The following is a 19,057-nucleotide window of genomic DNA, read 5'->3' on the forward strand; positions in this document are numbered from 1 at the left end:
TTTTTGGTGATAGCGATGAACACCTGGTTAGCAGCTATAGCAATAGTTGCTCACCTACGAGTTATTGTAACATGTCAGAATATTAAAACAAACATTGGATGCCGCAGATGGTTGCACCGATTCACTGACACACCGACGTTCGACAGCCAAATCATCCGAAGAAGGAGTAATGTTCCATTCACATGAATAATTTATTCGAGACCCCCCTCTTTGTATGCACGCTTGGCGCTAATGCTTTGCATAATATATGAACACATGACCGCGAAAAACAACATTATGCTATTATCCAACCCACAACCTATACAAGAAATTCAGAGTGTTTCAGTTAATCCATGAATAGCGTTTATTATATAGGTACCGTGTTCAAATAGTCTCAATAATACGAATATATTAGCAGATATTACAATTTGTTGCAAGGATTTGATTGACAGTTTGAAAACAGTTTGATTGAAAAGACGATTTATGTGAGTTTAAGCTTTGACTTAACTGATAGCATGAGATTTATCTGGTAACCTTAAACAAATTATTACAAAATAAATTTATATATTCTAAAACTTGTAAAAAAAAAATACAACTGAAGACAGGGAAACAAAAATAACACAATGAATGATTTTCGTAATACTCGTACATTCGAAAATTTCTTAAACGTTTTTGTTTTGAAAATAATTTTCAGATGATTTTATTATATTAGAAAATATCCTTTATTTATTTAAAAATACGTACTTATATTATTATATTACGAATTAATATCTCGTTTTTCCTCTCAAAAAAGTCTAAATAAAGAAAAGCAATAATAGAATAAATTGATTTTAGCAATACTAACAATTAATATTTTGCTATTGAAATTTTATTGTAAAAATAATATAATTTTATCGTTTTCAATCTTTCTTTGTTCACTGTTGTTTATCCAAAAATAACAGTTAAATACATTACTCATTTTAATGAATACATTATATTGTTTATATCACAAATTGATAGCTTGTTATTCCGTTCATACAGTGTTGATTAATGAATAAATTATTATTAATTATGTTTGTTTTGTTTCCACGGACGTGCATGAATCATTTTGTGCATTTAAAGTTTATTTTGAAATGTTACTAATGCTTGCTATGTTTCAAATTAATTATCAACAGAAATTGCTGTACATGCAATCTTAAAAAATTTACACCTATAAATCTAATAAAGTATCTATAGTTTTTTTTAATGATTAATAGATTTTATGGTGAGCACATTATGTTAATATTTATTGCGGAAAATTATTAAGAAACACAATACATTTATTTTAAAGTAAAACAATTTACAGCTTTCTTGAGTAAACGGTATACGAAGGAACATTAAAAAACCTATATTTGATAGATTAAATATTAATATTCGCTGTGTATTTTAACATTCCCATTATTGCAATGTCACCTTTGGTTAATTAGTCTATTAACTGCAAATAATTAAGTTAATAAGCACTTTATATTTTGGCTTTTCTTAGAACCATCAAGATTACATCTAATTAAAATGTTAATATTCCAATTGATGGCACAATACAGTATTCCTAAGTACATATAATTGATGATTATCCGTCAGATTTCATTTAACTGTCATAAATTATAAATACACATTGTATACAGAGCATCGCATTCAATTACGAACAATATAGATATGTCTATATTTATACTTAACAAAGAAAGACATACGAAATTGTGAGAAATAGATATGAAAATAAATTGTGAGATCAAGATTATTACAACTTGTTGGCTGTAAGAATGTATAGAAATACTTGTATGATTGTATTTAGGTTTGATGCATTTTTGATCATTTTATAGATAAAAATTGTCAATCTTGTACGGTAACCCAAGGTGATATCACCTCAATAGACGGAATTTATTAGTATTGTAATGGGAAAGTTAAATATAATATTATGGCTTATATACACGTACGAACAGCGTAGATGTTTAATTCTACGTGCATTCAACGAACGACCAACAAGCGCTCTCGCACATTTGAGTTTTATCGATACAAGATACACTCACCTTAACTCTGGAAATGCCAGGAATAACGTCACCAAATGTATATTACACCATTATATGCTTGCAGTTTACGAATTTCCCGAGATAATAAAAATGTTATTAGCCCGTCCACACCGCGACAGCAAAACTATTCTGTGTTCGCGAAATATACCGACTCTGATGCTGCATAATTCGACCATAGTTCCCTAATGAGAAATACAATTTACCCAAACCCGTAATGCAGAGAAAATAAGGTAACAGAAAAAACATACGTAGAACGAGATAGTTTTAGCTATGCAATCTCCATAAGTGACTCAATTTCTAAGGCATTGGTAGTCTGATATGGCTAGACTAAGATAGTGAAATCGAAATGTACTCCAATTTGGTTACCAATTTACTTTCAATAGAATGTGCCATCAAGAGAAGAAGGTATTAATTTATAAGTGATTAATAGTTAATATTATTTCAAATTGTTGACTCAAATAATTAAACAATATTAACAGTATATATTTATGTATAATATACATGAGGAGTTACTAACATGGCAGGCTATGTAAGTATTCCCTAAGGGCACGAAAAGATCTGGACAGACGAAACTAAGATTGCTGGATAGCGCCACGGGGGATTTAAGGATTCTCAACCAAATTATCTGGAAAATATTCTGATTCATCCGGGTGATCTAGCTGTAGTATCAAAAATGATAATGAGGTACCTTATCTTACTTAGTTTGTTATAAAAGGATATTACAAAAAAAAAAATCAATTTATTAAAAAGAAAATTCCAATGTAGCAGTATTTGGAATTACGGTCAACGTTCAAAGCGGTTCAAAGTAAAATGTTTCTCAAGAAAAGTTTTGCTTTGTAATTGGGTCTCAGGAATTAATCAGTAAATTGATTAAGACCCCAAAGTAGGTAGCCCAAGATTTTCACCTTTTCGTGAAAAGTTTTACATTTTTTTTTTACGTTCGGAAAAAATTAGAAACGATTTTTTATAAATAAAATAACCTATAACTGAGACAACCAGAAAGAATCGCCGTAAAAAATAACTTCAGAGAGTTTTTTTATTGTATTTTTATAGAATTCAGAAAAAAATAATTCGTTTATTGATAAGTAATTGAAAGTGCAAGAGCTATAATTAATTTAAAAGAAAAATAGAGTTCGGACCACACTCGTTCAGAGATAATCTGAGGTTTTTCAAAATAATATATTTTCAATCATAACATTCTTTGATATTGTGTAGATAGATATATTATATTGAGTAGTGTCTATTGAATAAAAAAAATATTAATTTATTGTTTATTCGGCTGTGTCAATGGGTTATTCATTATGATGGTGCTTATTAAAATGTCATATTACATATAAATACAGTATGTATTATATTCTTCTTTAACCATAGAGCATATGGGCACCACACGGATCCTCTACGACTCTCTGTTACTCGCCAGTCTTCTTGCGTCTTCCCAGATTATGTCAGCATCCGCATTCGTCGTATACACCCTGGAGCAGTTTAGTGGCCTTCCAGGATGCTGGAATCCATCAGATTGAAGAACAGGCAAGCCAACTTAAAATTCTCTTCAGCCATCTGCAGCATACGACCAAGCAAAGTTCAAGGTATCCTCTTCACTCTCAGCAAGATGAGAGGTTGTTTGGTTTGTTCTCTTTTTTTTAGTTACTCCTAAAATCACCGCACACCCAGTATGTGTCGCAAACATCTGTTCTCGAAGTTCAGTATACAGTTTCTCTGAACCTTCATAACGTGCCATGATTTGCTACCGTAAGGGAACACTGTCTGAATGCAAACGTCCCGTGATCCCAAATCGTGAGTCCCAGATACTTCACAACGAGTTGAATGTTGCTTCTGCCGTTTCCATTCGTTGTTCGGTTGTTCCTATCTGGTTGAAGACAAGTGCTACATTCGATTTGTACATATGGAAGTAAATATTTTTTAAATGGCATACTACTAATGAGTAAAGCTACATACATAATCCCAAGGTTTTCTTAAATTATTTATTCTAGGCTACTCAACCCAAAATCTAAATAAACAATGCATCCATTTATTATAATGATACTGAGTTAGAAAATAACGCATATGCAAGAAACTTTTCCTAATTTTAATTGGAAAAAAGTTTTGTCGGTTTTTCGTTTCGGAAATAGCTCTTGAAAGCGCTTACGTACCTATACCTAATGCAAATTATGACTAAATGTGTGGAGTGTAAATTCAGCTTGGCGTGGCACGTGCTTAGTAAATTGGGTGATTGTAAAGGGAACTTTAAGCTCTGCTGCAACGAAAGCTCTTTGATATTAATTAGTACTTCATTGAAATAATGTAGTTAGAATATTTAATTTAGTCGCATTTTGGATTACCAACTGATAAAACAATAGATATTTTCAGTATATATCAATAGAATATATTATTAATTAATTTCGAGAGATGAGATGAAAGAGATGACAAGAGAAAGATAAAAGAAATTGTGTTATTTTCATGAAATACGTTTATCACTATCATTTGGTATTCAACATATATATACATTTATTTACGAATATTCGCTTACGTGGTGAGTTTTTATCAAGTATGAGTACCTAAATTTACCTAATGGTTTATTGAATGATATAATTTTATTAAAGTGTCAATCCTGTGTGATGATATAAACATTAGCTAAAAAAACTTTTGGTGCCTCGGTTAAAGCATTCACTTCACTGATCATGAATAATATAATTATATAATTATTATACCTATTTTTAGTAAGTATGCAGATATATTTAGTGACATTTCTCATTAGCTAATTTTATTTAATTCTCAACACGTTTCCTGATTCCTTTGTTTACGAATAATGACAATTTAATGCGCAAAATAATAATTTTATAATTTAATCAGAATGTATTAATTAATAGTGAGTATCTAATGTATCATCCGCTATGGGTCTTTACAAAATATTAAAATTGTGTTTTTAGTTGATTTTTCCTGTAATAAGTAGGTGGATCTTATTTTTGTAAACAAGAATGAACTGTATTCGTTGTCAGTGTGCATTTACCATTGTTGAGTGTGAATAGTGTCTGAAGATGCCGAATGGAAAAACCCGGCTCGAAAAAACGATTCAAATAGGATAGTATAAAACTTTAGTCAATCACAATTTAAATTCAAATTCCATCGAAAACCGTCGGTCCATAGTATACATTTTTGATACAAGTCGAAGGAACGCGGTGCGAGAAAAGGCGATGCAATATGCTTGCAATCAGCAATAATAATCACATTCGCCCTAAGTATTTCGTTCTGACTAGGAGAAATCGCACATACGCATGTACAGGGATAATTGTTCCATTCTAGAAAAAAAACTTCGCATTGTGGAAAAGATACTTCTTCTTCTTATTTTGCCATATCTGCCCCTTAACTGGAGCATATGGACACCACGCGGCGCCTCCAAGAATCCCTGTCGCATACCAGTCTTCTTGCTTCGTTCGAGGTCAAACCAGCATCCCGTAGCTCCGCCGTATACACTCTGTAGATTGTATTTAGCGGCCTTCCAGGACGCCGGAATCCGGTCGGCTTGAAGAACAGGCAAGCCCGGTTGAAGTTCTCTTCTGGCATCCGCAGCACGTGGCCGAGCCAGGTCCAATGTCGCCTCTTCACTTTCAGCGTGATGAGAGGCATTTTGGTGCGTTCTCTTATCTCCTCGTTGCTCCTAAAGTCATACCCACCGCACACCCAGTATTCGTCGCAAACATCTGTTTTTGAAGCTCAGTATACGGTTGTTCTGAGCCTTCGTAAGGTGCCATGATTCGCTACCGTAAAGTAGCACCATCAGAATGCAAGCGTCGAATAGGCGGCATTTGGTTTTGACCGAGTTCAATCGTGAGTCCCAGACATTCCGCATCGAGTTGAATGTTGCTCCAGCCATTTCCATTCGGATAGCGAGCTCTTTTTGCAAAATGCCGTCTCCCGTGATGTGTACCCCCAGGTACTTGAAGCTGTCGACGCTCTCGATGTTTTGTCCGTCGCTAATTAGAGAGAAATCTGGATCAGGACAGGTGCTATTAAACAAGACGTTGGTTTTATTCATGTTGATTTTCAAACCAACGCGAGAGGAATTGTAATGCAACCTGTCGATTGTCTCTTGTGAGTTGTCGAATAAGACAGCGTCATCGGCGTATTCCAGGTTGCATAGCTTCACCGTGGGGGTAACAGGTATGCCTCGGCCGGGTGGTATTGACTTCCGTAGTATGAAGTCAAAGAGAATGATGAAGAGAAACGGTGCAAGGACACAACCCTGTCTGACTCCGGTCGTGACCCCGAACCATTCCGTGACAGTGTCTCCAATTCTGACACAGCATTCGCTATTCGCGTGTAGGCTTTTGATTATGGCAATGATATTGGGAGGGATCCCGTATACTCCCAGTATCATCCAGAGGGAGGGGCGGTGCGGACTGTCGAAAGCCTTCTCATAATCCACAAAACTGCAAGCCATCGGACTGTTCAGCTCATTGCTCTGCTGGAGAAGACATCGAAGGTTGTGGATTTGGTCTGCACACGCTCGACCAAGTAGAAACCCGGCTTGGTTTTTCCTGAGGACGTGGATTATTGGGTCCTTTATTCTCATCAAGAGGATGTTTGCCAAAATCTTTCCCGGAACACTGAGTAGCGTAATGCCTCGGTAATTGTCGCAGCTTAGAGGGTCACCAAACCGGAAAAGATACTAGTGCTGGTAAAATAATTTAGAGGGGATATGGGTGTTGGGACTTTTTATTGGGAAAATCAGAGTGGGGAGCAATTTTGATTTTTAATGTTGTTAGTTAATGTGTATGTATATTTTATAATTTTCTTATTCAGACCTTTTTATGTGTTGGCCATGTAGAGGATCCTTGTGTTTATTAAAATATCCCAAGAAGGTAAACACAACATGAATGAGAACTGGCTTAACATACTGGGTGTCGGGTGAGTGTCGACAAAATATTGGATAAATTTAAACACGTGTTATAGAATATGTTATTTTCAATAGTTACTCCTGTCTTATAATATAACTTTACGTTTGTCACGTAAATATAACGCTCATTAATTATATTTAGGGATAGTTATGGCATAATTTAATAAAGGGAACCCTGCTTCAAAACTGTTACCATACATGGCAGGGTAAGCTTATCTAATTAAGCGTAATTCAAACTTGTCCTCGATTTATTTTCTAAATAATGTAAAATACGTGATTTAGAATTAAAATTGCCCTAATAATAAAAATGATAACTTTCCACTCGCATAAAAAAAACAGACAGACTTCAAAAAGCTTAAAAGAGACTGCCTTCTTCTTTTGAATGGTGCTTAAAACTTTGTAGGCAATCCTATTGGAAAGTTTTCCTTCCATAACTTTCAGAAAGTGCAGCGCACTAAAGCTGTACATATATAATATTATTTGTTATAAAATATTATGTAGATATATGATTGAGCATTCCATATTTAGGTATGCAAATATGCGGTCTGTATAAATTTATAGTTACAGAAACTTCCGAATCAGTGATGCAAATTAATTAATTTAGTATTAATTAGCTGTTAGTTTTAGTGTACAAGGTATTTAATATGTAATTAAAAAAATATATGTAAGTATATTCTAGTAATTGACTTATAATTAAATCATGATTATTTGATTATTTTTCATGTCTTTTGCAGGTGATGATTTTATTTTTATCATTAATAATAATTTTATTACTAGTTTGTATAAATAACTATGATAGTATATTTTTGTGGCGTTTAAATATTTCTTCTAGATTATACACAAATGATAATTATAATACTACGTGTATCTAGTATTAGGAATAAATATTGTTTTATTTATCTATATGTCTTTCTATCCGAAATAATCGAATGTTAAATGCATTCAAATATATTTTTTATTAATTTGTTTTTATAACATAAAATTATATTTATTTTTTTAAATTAAAAATATATTTATACTTAAACGCGCTATCTCCAAAATTTTGTATAATAATTGACAATGTCTAATTGAATTTCAAACGTATATATTTTCTCTTTCCTTATTATTATCTTTTTCTGTTCCGTCTCTATCTTAGATTACTCATAATTATGTATACATTTTAATTATTCTTAACACACACAACATAATATTATATTATAAAATTATAGAACTTTCGTCTATAATTATTATTCAATGTTCTTTTTTATTTTTCCTATGTAATTTCTCACTATTTTATGTTATTCATACTTTATATCTTGTTAGGCTTTTCTATATTTTAATTTATATATGGAAACTTTACTGGTTGCAATATCTCTCTCTAATATATATAATATAATCAATGTAACTGTTTGTTTTCCATAATAAATAAAATTAAAAACATATTCAGTACTAAAGCTGTAGCTATTATGAAAACAAACTTTGTAGTTGTTGTTGTAGAATGTAGATGTATAATTTATCAACAATAAGATTATCATAAATATACCTTATGTAAGCGCCTACATGAATTATACTACTTAGTGCAAATAAGTAAAATCAATAATTCAAACAAATTAATTTACAATAAGAGCAATTCACGTAAAATTATATTAAATTAAATCAACTACTAAAGCATAGGTATGTAGAGAAGTTAACTAAACCTGTTTACTAGAGTAAACACTGAATTATTCAAGAGAAATTAAGTGAATTCATTATTTCGTTATGACTTTTTAAAAAAGTTGATTGTCTATTCTTGTGAAAAAGATTCTCTATTCAGTGAAATGAAACAATCGACAAATTTATTAATAGTTCTGAAATATTTTAATACACCCATTCGCTACCCAATTCTCTTCTCTTTGGCAGACAATGCTGTGTGGTATGAGACTTTTGATATTACATTAACGTAGAGTATTATTATTAGTTTGTAAATAAATTAAAAGATTATTTACCTTGCCTACTCTACGAAAGTGAGTAATGTTTTGTATAAAATCAGAGTATCAAAATATGTTTTTTTGTTAATATTAATTTGGCGTCACAAGAAATATTACATATAAATGTTCACATGTATGTTCTAAATATATATTATGATGGTATAGGTAAATATATGGGTATTTAAATGATGTGTAATTATTTTATGTAAATATTTAAATAATATGGAATTATTTTACTTACCAAAAAAGACATTGAAGACGTACAGCAACTTCTTTTTGCGGAAATCAGAAATAGGCATTGTGCTTTGTCGAATCGATCTGAAAACAAAACAAAAAATAATATTAAAAAATGCCAGAATGGACTGCCACCAGTGATGATGGTGGCCTGTTTTGGCATGTTATATTATATTGATTATTTTGTGATTTTTCACTTTAAATATTAATGTAAGAAGTTAAATTACATTGCAAACCTGGCAAATCAATATCAAAACTCAAACATGTTGAGTTGCTATATTTGTGTTTGCAATGCGTAATAAATGCACAAATTTTAAATCCTTATTTCAAAATAATTTTCATATTCTAATATATAGGTTATATCTTTACATAATAAGCGTTTATCTACACATATATATTACTTTAGATGTAGGTATTATTCTATTTAGGAGAATTCAATCAAATACGAATAATATAATATTACATAACAAACGAGAGTTTATTCACTGTTTCAGATCATTTTTGCCAGTCATAATTAGCTCGTCAAACATGGTATAAAACAATGACATTAAATTATTCGTATGGACACTTTATATGAATTTCAAATCATAATTATTGTTATATACAAAAGTTCTAGTCATATTACCAAAAATATGTCATATGATTTGAGTGACATTATTTGTCATAATACATGAAAAGCGCTTTTAAGCTAAGTATAAAAGCTTATAATTGTAGCGGGCAATGACCTCGGACTTGTCAGCGTTATTTCGACAACGTGATAATCAGCAAGTCATTAACAATCGCACTAACGTCGCATCTTCAGTTAGTATATTCTAGATGTGTGACATTCTTCGATAAGGTTCGACTACCTCGGGGTTGATCATCGAAATGATTCTAAATTGCAACAATGCAGCGGCCAGGAGATTTTCCAATTGCGAAATACATCAACAATGACTCTCGCAGTTAACCAAATATTCATGTATCTAAATAGCGAGTCATCAACCCACCGAGCCTCGGACCACTGACTCTTAACGTGTCTGGGATTACGGAATCACTTCTACCGAGCCTCCCGTATTATCTACGCTTGTAGCAACTCTATACCGTTACGCAGCAACAAACAAAATCCTACTTTCATCTCTCCATCTGTAGCCTCTAAAGCTGTCTCATTATTCTAAAAAAAGACCGCCAAATAATTATAAACCTTCATTGTAATTTTATATTCCTTAGTTTTATATATTATAATTATTTATTAAATCTATCCGTCGTAAGATTTATTTTACAAACTATTTCAGACTATAAACCAATCATTAAAAACAACTAAAATACAACTGAAGCGATAAGTCAAACAGCGAACATTTTGGTTTTCCTGTATAATATGTCATAATGAGAAGGTGTATTCTCTTTTGTGTCTTCTGTCGTTTTTAACTTTTTTATTATTCGTTATAATTAATAAATTAATAATTTGAATGCAGACGTTCTCTCTAAACATTTTGATTGAGTGATAGTTATTGTCATCCCAATTGGCATCACCAATTGTAGGTTAGTACTAAACATTTGAAGATTAAACCACTCAACAACTATAATGGAGATTTATTAAATAAACGCTAGTTTAATTAATACAATTGATTATTTTCACACTATTATTATGTATACAGTTATCTATGGTACAGTTATCAAATGGTTATTTATACTATCATACATAGTTGGTCTACTAGCTTCATTTAAATATCGCTAGCGGAATAAAGTCAAAAATGACACAATTTTTCATTCGAGTACAAAAACGTCGAAATGAACATCGCGTTATATAATATGGCGTCAATGAAATTCATGTCGGGAGCTTATAAACGGCGTACAAGTGAGAAATAGAGCCTACTACACGAATTATAATTAAAAACAACACGAAGGGTAGTTTTTTAGCGCTGCTGGAATTTTTAATAAATTATTTCGTTATGGTGTTTTTCTAAATGCACGCCAGTAATTAAGTATACTGGTTATTTTTGCACATAAAATGCATTATTAAAATGAGTTGTAAGTTTTTAATAACGTCGATTATAAGTATCAGCCATCATGCATCGACGGGTTTGTAAAGACCTTTATAATATATTTTGTAATAACATGAATTTTGGCTCTTGATTTTATCGAGTCATCTTTCAGATATATTTTAAATTTCTTCATAGCACCCAAGTGTGTTAGTTGCAGCCGTCTTTATCTCAACTAAAGTGTACTATAATATACCTCACCTTGTCATTGGTAACTCCAGCGGCACTCATATGTAGACGAATTTGTGAAATTTTTCGTTATTTGGTATGTGATACTTGATCTTTTCATCTCCATAAATTTTGTATAGTTATTCATTATACCTCGATATGAGCTGACTGACTGTCCGCATATAAAAATAATGCTCTATGGGAATCGAAGAATATATGAGATTAACTTTGCATCTCTCGAAGACAATCTTGATTATCGAATATAGAAAGCTCTATGTAACTATTATAGGGCGGACAATATGATGAAAAGAGGGTTCTCTGACGAAGTGAAGTTCAAAACATGAAACACCTACTGTAATGCAAAGCATGGTTACTGAAATGAAATTCCAGTGAGATTTGACAAACTGAGGAAAATTTGAGACATTTATGTTATAAATTATAATATCTGGAACGTCCTCTGTCTGATACGATGTGGAAGAAACTAAATAACGAATAACGATGTACTTATTCATTAAAAATGTTAAATTACGTATATATTTCTAGTAAGTTTTATTATATACTCAACAAAAAGGTTTTCACTGAACACGTAAGTGAGTTATAACTATGAAACACACGTTTGATTAAACTTTTAAGATATTTTTCAGGAATCGTCCAAGCCGCAATTTGGCACCCAACACCTGACGTATAATATGTCACAAATTCTATTAGAGTCATCGCACATGACTCTAGTAATACAATAATAACTCTCATGATGATGAAATGCAATACCTAACATGATCTTACTCCCTACTTTAGTTTTAGTATGTCAATTTATGGCTACGGCCGTATGTTATAGCTTAACCACTGGGGAATGCCAAAAGAAGTGGCGTATTTAAAAAAAACACTACCTTATTCTTAGGTCAATAATTATTATAAAGCAATAATTATTCGTAGGATGTTTATCACACTTGAATAGTCAAAAACATAGCTTATAATTAGTATCTTAATAATTATTTTCAAATGTGTAAATCATGCCCATTTTTTGAATAATAAATGCCTAATTCTTGTCAAATTTGGGATCACAGAGATTATCAATATAATTTTTGTCGTACATATTTCACTATAATAATGTTGACATAAATTATACTAATGGTTTTATAAATGCGTTTAAAAATTAATAAATGTAAAAAATCTTAACACCACTGCACATTTATGTACTGAAATATGACTATATTCTAAAACATTAGAGCGAGAGGTTTAAAAGAATACTATTTTATGTAATACAAATACTTAATGAAGTCATCAAATGTTTAAAATAAATATAAAGGATAATAAGGCTTCAAAATTATATAAATAGATTATCTACAACGTTTAAGGAATGTCCAGGATCATGCTTTGAAAAAAGAATAAAAGCTCCATTTTGACCTATGCTGAGCATTTTCCCCCTTAATAAAGTCAACGAAAATAATATCAGTATATTAAGGCCAGAACATCGTCTAGTGGCTACACGATTACGTAATTAGTCTCCCGTAAAATTACAAATTTTGACGCACTGAAAATTCTAGAGTTTTGCATCAACGTCAATTAACACGAGCTACATTTTTGACTCACTGCTTAGTACGGTGTTATAGCTGATAAGTTATTAGTCCATATTTTTTCCAAAAATGAGTGGGGTCATCCAGAAACGATCACCGGGGTTCTGTATTGAGCGCTATGATCATGAACTACATTACGTACACCGTGTCCGTAAATTTGTACGTATGCAGTTCGCCGTATCACACTTCACCGTGAAATGTTGTATCGGAAATATATGGCCGTATATTAAAGACCGTCCAACCTCTTTGGGTCGTATAGTACTGAGATAAAATTTATGTCTAAATAAAACACGGTTCGGTACTGTTCGGTTATCAGGAATACAGCGGAAAACACATTTTGAAAATAGCCGATAAACGGGATTTTTTGTTAGGTTAACCTAACCAAACCTAACCTAAATTACTTAACCTAAGCCAACCTAACCTAACCTAAACTAACCCAAACTAACAAATAATCCAGTATATCGGGTATTTTCAAGATGTGTTTTCCGCTGTATTCCTGATAACCGAACAGTACCCACGGTTCACGGTTTACAGGAAGCCAGCGGCAAACAAATTCTGAAAATAGCCGATATACTGGATTATTTGTTAAGTTAGTTTAGGTTTTCATTCTTAAGGGAAAATTATTTTCTGCAATGCTGTACCGTAAACTGTACGGCCATCTCTTTCCGATAAAAAAGCCACGGCGAGCTGTGCTACGATGAAATGTAATACGTACAATTTACATGTAACCTACGTACACAGCCAAAGCGACACGACTATGGAGTTTCACCGTGGAGTTTTCAATGCTAGACTCATTTCGAGAACTTATATTTTTATATTCTCCTAGATTTAACGTCCCCTGGTTTATTTTTGATAAGATTGGTATTTGTCAAGAAACCTCCTAAAAATATCAACTCAAGCAAAATAAAATTGTCATGGCAATATAAGAAACTTGGAACATTACGAAAATACTCTGATAATACTCAATATGTGTCAGTACGAGAATGAAAGGTATTTGAAGGATGTAATATTGCATAACATAGCTTTTAAAAAATCTATGAATTATAGTTTCTGCAAAAAATATTGGTATTTATTTTATATCCATCAGTCTCAGTAGACCCGTTATTTACGCTTTAAATTTTGAAATGCCTTGAAGTTATCTATAGTTACAATAAAGTCTATTTTCATTACATGTAAAGTAATTAATTATAAATTATGTATATGATCGGTACGAGTTGCGAAACTTATAATAAAGGAAATTTAATAGCGGAATCACAAGACCTCTTTCCATTTCATCAGCCAAACAATAGACTTCCGTTAGCGTGCCTAGTTTCATAAAAGAATCTTTCTATGGGATTGAAGCGACATGCAATGTTTCCCAACTGACTGACTGAGACACAATTCCGTTCAAAGTAAAATTACCATTTTCACTCCGAAAGATTAGACGTGTAGATTTCGTTTCATGAAATGATCGCCTAATGGTCAAATTACAAGGGCGGGCTCGCAAACTATAATCCGGCCCGATCGAGAAAAGTCATTTTGATTCTTTTTATCGAATTGTGAGCGAAACAGAAATATTTCTTTAATTAATACTTGATGGAATTTCAATTTAAATTCTAATTGATTTAAGTTTTTTACTATTCCATTTGAGTAATTTTTTACCGGGCTTAATACTTCGACATCTTCAAGAACTATGCGTAAATATTAATAATAAATGCACACTGATACAGGATACAGTTTTGGGTATCGATTAGATAAATGGTGATGAGCGTAGATAAAGGCAGGGGTGTGGAGTTGGATGTGGATGTTTATTGTCGTGATGCAGGGTACAGAGAGGGTACAGGGTTCAAAATATAAATTACATATTACCAGCGCTCAAAATGTAAGTTTTTTACAACGGTCAAATTAAGTTTTTCCCGAGAAGGAACGATAATCTTTAGGATTTCATGCGCTCCGGTACGCTCCTCGTGCCCTAAATTATATATTACTAAATACTTAGATTACGAGGATAATCTTAGAAGTACCAAACCTAACAAAGAAAACACAAAAAAATGTTTTTTAATTTCTCTATGTAGTCTCTTTTTAGGTCGATACACTTTTTCCAGCGATGTTCAATAGCTTCGATACCCTGTTTATAGTGAGAATCGTCGAGCTCCTCAAAATAGCCATCAACCGCAGACTCCACCTCTTCATTGTTGGTAAATCTTTTACCACCGAGCCATTTTTTCATGTTTGGAAACAGAAAATAATCCGAGGGGGCTAAATCTGGCGAATAGGGTGCGTGATGAAGCAATTCGAACTTTAATTCATTGATTTTGGCCATCGCGATAACGGATGTGTGAACTGACGAATTGTCCTGATGAAACGAAACTTTATTTTTTGCCAACTACGGTTGTTTTTTCTTGATTTCATCACTCAAACGCTTTAATAAGTTTGCATAATACACGCCGTTGATTGATTTTCTTTTCTAAAGATAAACAATGAAAATTATCCTACGCACATCCCAAAAAAACTGACGCCATGACCTTGCCTGCAGATGGAACTGTCTTCGCCTTCTTTGGAGCCGATTCTCCCCTTTCAGTCGATTGTTTTGACTGTTCTTTCGTCTCAGGTGTAAAGTGATGGATTCATGTTTCATCCATGGTTATGAATAGATATAAACACTCTGCTTTATTGCTGTGAAACTTTGCCAAACACTCGATTGAAACATCCTCACAATGCTGTTTTTGTTCCATTGTGAGTAATCGCGTCACCCACCTTGCGCACAGCTTTCTCATGTCAAAATTTTCAGTCAATATGTGATGTACAGCACTTTTTGAAATGCCTACCATGTCTACTAGCTCGCGCAATATTAGTCGACGTTCATCCAATACTATTTTGTGGATTTTCGTCATCATTTCTGGCGTGGTCACCTTATTTGATCGACCACTGCGATGTTCGTCTTGGCAGCTCGTATAGCCTCGTTTAAACTCAGCCACCCAATATGTTACTATTGTAAACAAAGGAGTAGACACCCCCAGAGCAGAATCTAGCGCTGCTTTGATATTGGTTGAACTGAAGCCATTCAAATGAAAGTATTGTTTCACATAACTATGACCATTTTTTTCCATGTTTACAAATTCACTGAGAGCGTTCACTGTTGATGGCTGACAAATAATTAATGAACAACGTAGCGTCGTCAAACTTCAAACTTAGGCTTCATAAAATTGGTACTTTCTATCATGGTCACTATTTTTAAACAACAACCGCTATCTATACGTCAGGTCGGGTACTTCTGGGACTACCGGTACCTATCTTGTCCAAATACAATCTTCAATTTAACACAATATCTCTTATATTATGGTTTATTTGCTTCATTTACCGCTAACTGTTTATGGTTCTTTCGCGCATTGCGCTGGTAAAATTTTTCAGACATCATTTCTTTCTATTTCACATTTTTTACAATACACAGAGAAGAAAAGAAAGACATTGTATTGGTACCTTTGCTAGATGGTTTTGAAATGTTTCCGTTATTGTTAATGCTTTAAAATAACACGGATATCACTCGGAGCAGTTTTGGAAGAAATAAAAAGACGGTTCTACAACACATGCACCCAGAAAGTTTTGTTTTGCACCCGTTATGAAATATAATGTAATAGTTTGATAGAAGCAATTTTGAATTTATCAAAAATATCCATGATGTAAACTTTAATGTGCTTTGGAAAATGACGAGAGCAAAATTTACTATACTATAATATATAAATATATATAGTTTAACTGCAGTATAATATATCCGAAGTATACATAGTGATCGGAATGCTAGTGGAATGGTATCTACGTTCAAGTTGGGTTTTTTCAAGCGGGAAAGTGAAAATATCGAATGGAAAATGGAAAATGTTTGCGCGAATTTGACGCAGTAAATTATTTTTTTACGTTTCTTAAATATTTCATTCGGATTATTTTCCGAATATAAATATGAGAGAAAAACTTCCCTATCTAGGCTACCTACTTAAAACAACTTTGACTCGAATGAAATATTTACTTTGTATATAAAAAAGTGATTGAACTTCCATACCATTTTGCATAATATATAATATCAGTGGCCTGCGGTGACTTTTGCTTATAGGGATGCTATATTATAATATGTATTACTATTTTCTACTAAGATTTTTGTAATTAGTTGAATCTTTTCAGGGCGGCCGTGCATATCCACGGCTGTGCATATATAACGGTGGTGGTGGCAACTTTAATGTAGGCCAATGAAGTAGTGTGGCATTTGATGTTATATTAGCCTAGGCCAGATATATTATTTAAAAATAGTCCCCTAAGTTTACTTAATATTATACAAATGTCGCTTAACTATTATGAAGGCGACAGTTGAAATCCATCTTGTACAATACTCGTAAACTCAGTGCACAACAAAAAACATGAAAATATTATTTAGCCCATTTGCGTGAGCGTGCTTCGCGTTATAAAAAAAATGGGTACTGTTCGGTTATCAGGAATACAACGGCAAACGCATTTTGAAAATAGCCGATAAACTGGATTATTTGTTAGGTTAACCTTACCAAACCTAACCTAACCTAACCTAAACTAACCCAAACTAACAAATAATCCAGTATATCGGGTATTTTCAAATTGTGTTTTCCGCTGTATTCCTCATAACCGAACAGTATCAAAAAATGAAATACTTTTCTGATTAACATCTAATTAATTTTCTGTGTTGGCACTATTGATTGTATTGTAGGTATGTCAATAAAAGACAAGAAAGTGCGGACAGCTTTTGTTACTTTTTTCAATGTTGTATTGTAATATTTATCTAAAACTAATCAATACATTATTATAAAAAAACACTTATTCCCGTCTTGTAACAGTAATGAAATGTAATGTAAAACAATCTAAGCGAAGCCCTGAAAATAATTCACAAAACGCAACTGCGAAGCTTCCTATAATTGCATCTGTAACCCAAAATGGCTTATTACTAATTTAATCATTAGCTTGACTCTTGAAAATATTTTTTTCTTATCTAGTGAGTAGGTAGGTAATTGTTTTTTTAATACACTTTTAAATTTATAACCATATAAAATATTATCGATGGAAGTTAATTATACAGGAATGGTTGATTTCACTTCAGTCGTTAAGCTTATTACTAGACCAGGGCTCGAAATGAACCGAAGTGCACCGTAGCACCGCTCCGTCTCGTGAAAAAAAATATTGCGTTCCGGTTCGTAAATTATTATAAAGTAATTAAATTCACTGATTTGTATGTATTATTAACAATTTATTTTTGAATAATATACTTACATAGGATTAATGTTAATATTTTCGAAAAATTATTGAGCACTCCGGTTTGAAAAATTGTCTACTTTTAGCACTATACTAGACTTCTCATATTATAATATACCAACATTTAATCATATGGCGATAGTAAGAAAATAAATACCTAAGTAAAACATTTTTTTTAAAAAGAAATAAAAGACATTAGAAAACTATACTTATCACAAAACTAAATCACAGAACTAGTCATATAACAGGTCACAATGGAAACCGGCGAGGCATGAATCCACTCAATAGCTTACAGTTTGGCCTGGTATAACGTGAAACGCCTTCGGGTAGGCATACATGTTACATGATTTTACAATGGAGTGCATTTTTGAAGCAAGTATTAATAGACAATTTTGAAAAGTTTTTAAATATCAACTGTCAGAATTTTAAATGAATGTTAAGTATTTATTTCAAAGTATCGGTATATGTCCGCCAGTTTTAATGTTGAATGTAAAATATTGGTACAGCAAGAAATGATATTCAAAAATCAGCAGTAAAAATAAATAAACATTATTCAAATGACACGGGCCGATAAAACCAATATCCACATGAAGTATATTAGTCTATACATTCATGAATATCGGTAAGAAAAAACTATTTATGTTTACATTATTATTAAAAGAAGATCAACTGAGAAGTCGCACAAGTGCAGAAAATAGAGCTAGATGGATATTTCACACAAGATATGCGAATAACCTCAAAGATTGAATTAATAATTGATCAAAAATATAGGTATTCTACTACAAATATTACAGAAATCATATTAACAAAAAAATCCCTATGCATATTTAAATACTTCCATAAAGATTATATTTATACTTACTAATACTCATTTTTATACTTGCTGTTAATATTAAATACTTGCCACTATTTTAATTAAATACTTGCTATACTTTCATTAAAATACTTGCTGTTTTTG

At 32.3% G+C, this 19,057-nt stretch overlaps 1 protein-coding gene across 1 annotated transcript in view; it reads right to left on the minus strand.

The window, feature by feature from the left end:
* Positions 1-19,057, minus strand: part of Scp2 (Sarcoplasmic calcium-binding protein 2) — a 288,827-nt gene that overhangs the window by 133,616 nt on the left and 136,154 nt on the right. Inside the window, exon 2 of the mRNA XM_085945282.1 lies at positions 9,103-9,179. Coding sequence (XP_085801408.1) covers positions 9,103-9,160 — 58 coding nt within the window. The 5' untranslated portion in view covers positions 9,161-9,179. The remainder of the gene's footprint in view (positions 1-9,102; positions 9,180-19,057) is intronic.

This window comes from Rhyacophila brunnea, unplaced genomic scaffold (assembly GCF_057557595.1).
Source record: "Rhyacophila brunnea isolate RB1 unplaced genomic scaffold, BYU_Rbru_1.0 scaffold_18, whole genome shotgun sequence".
In the NCBI taxonomy this organism is placed as follows: Eukaryota; Metazoa; Arthropoda; class Insecta; order Trichoptera; family Rhyacophilidae; genus Rhyacophila; species Rhyacophila brunnea.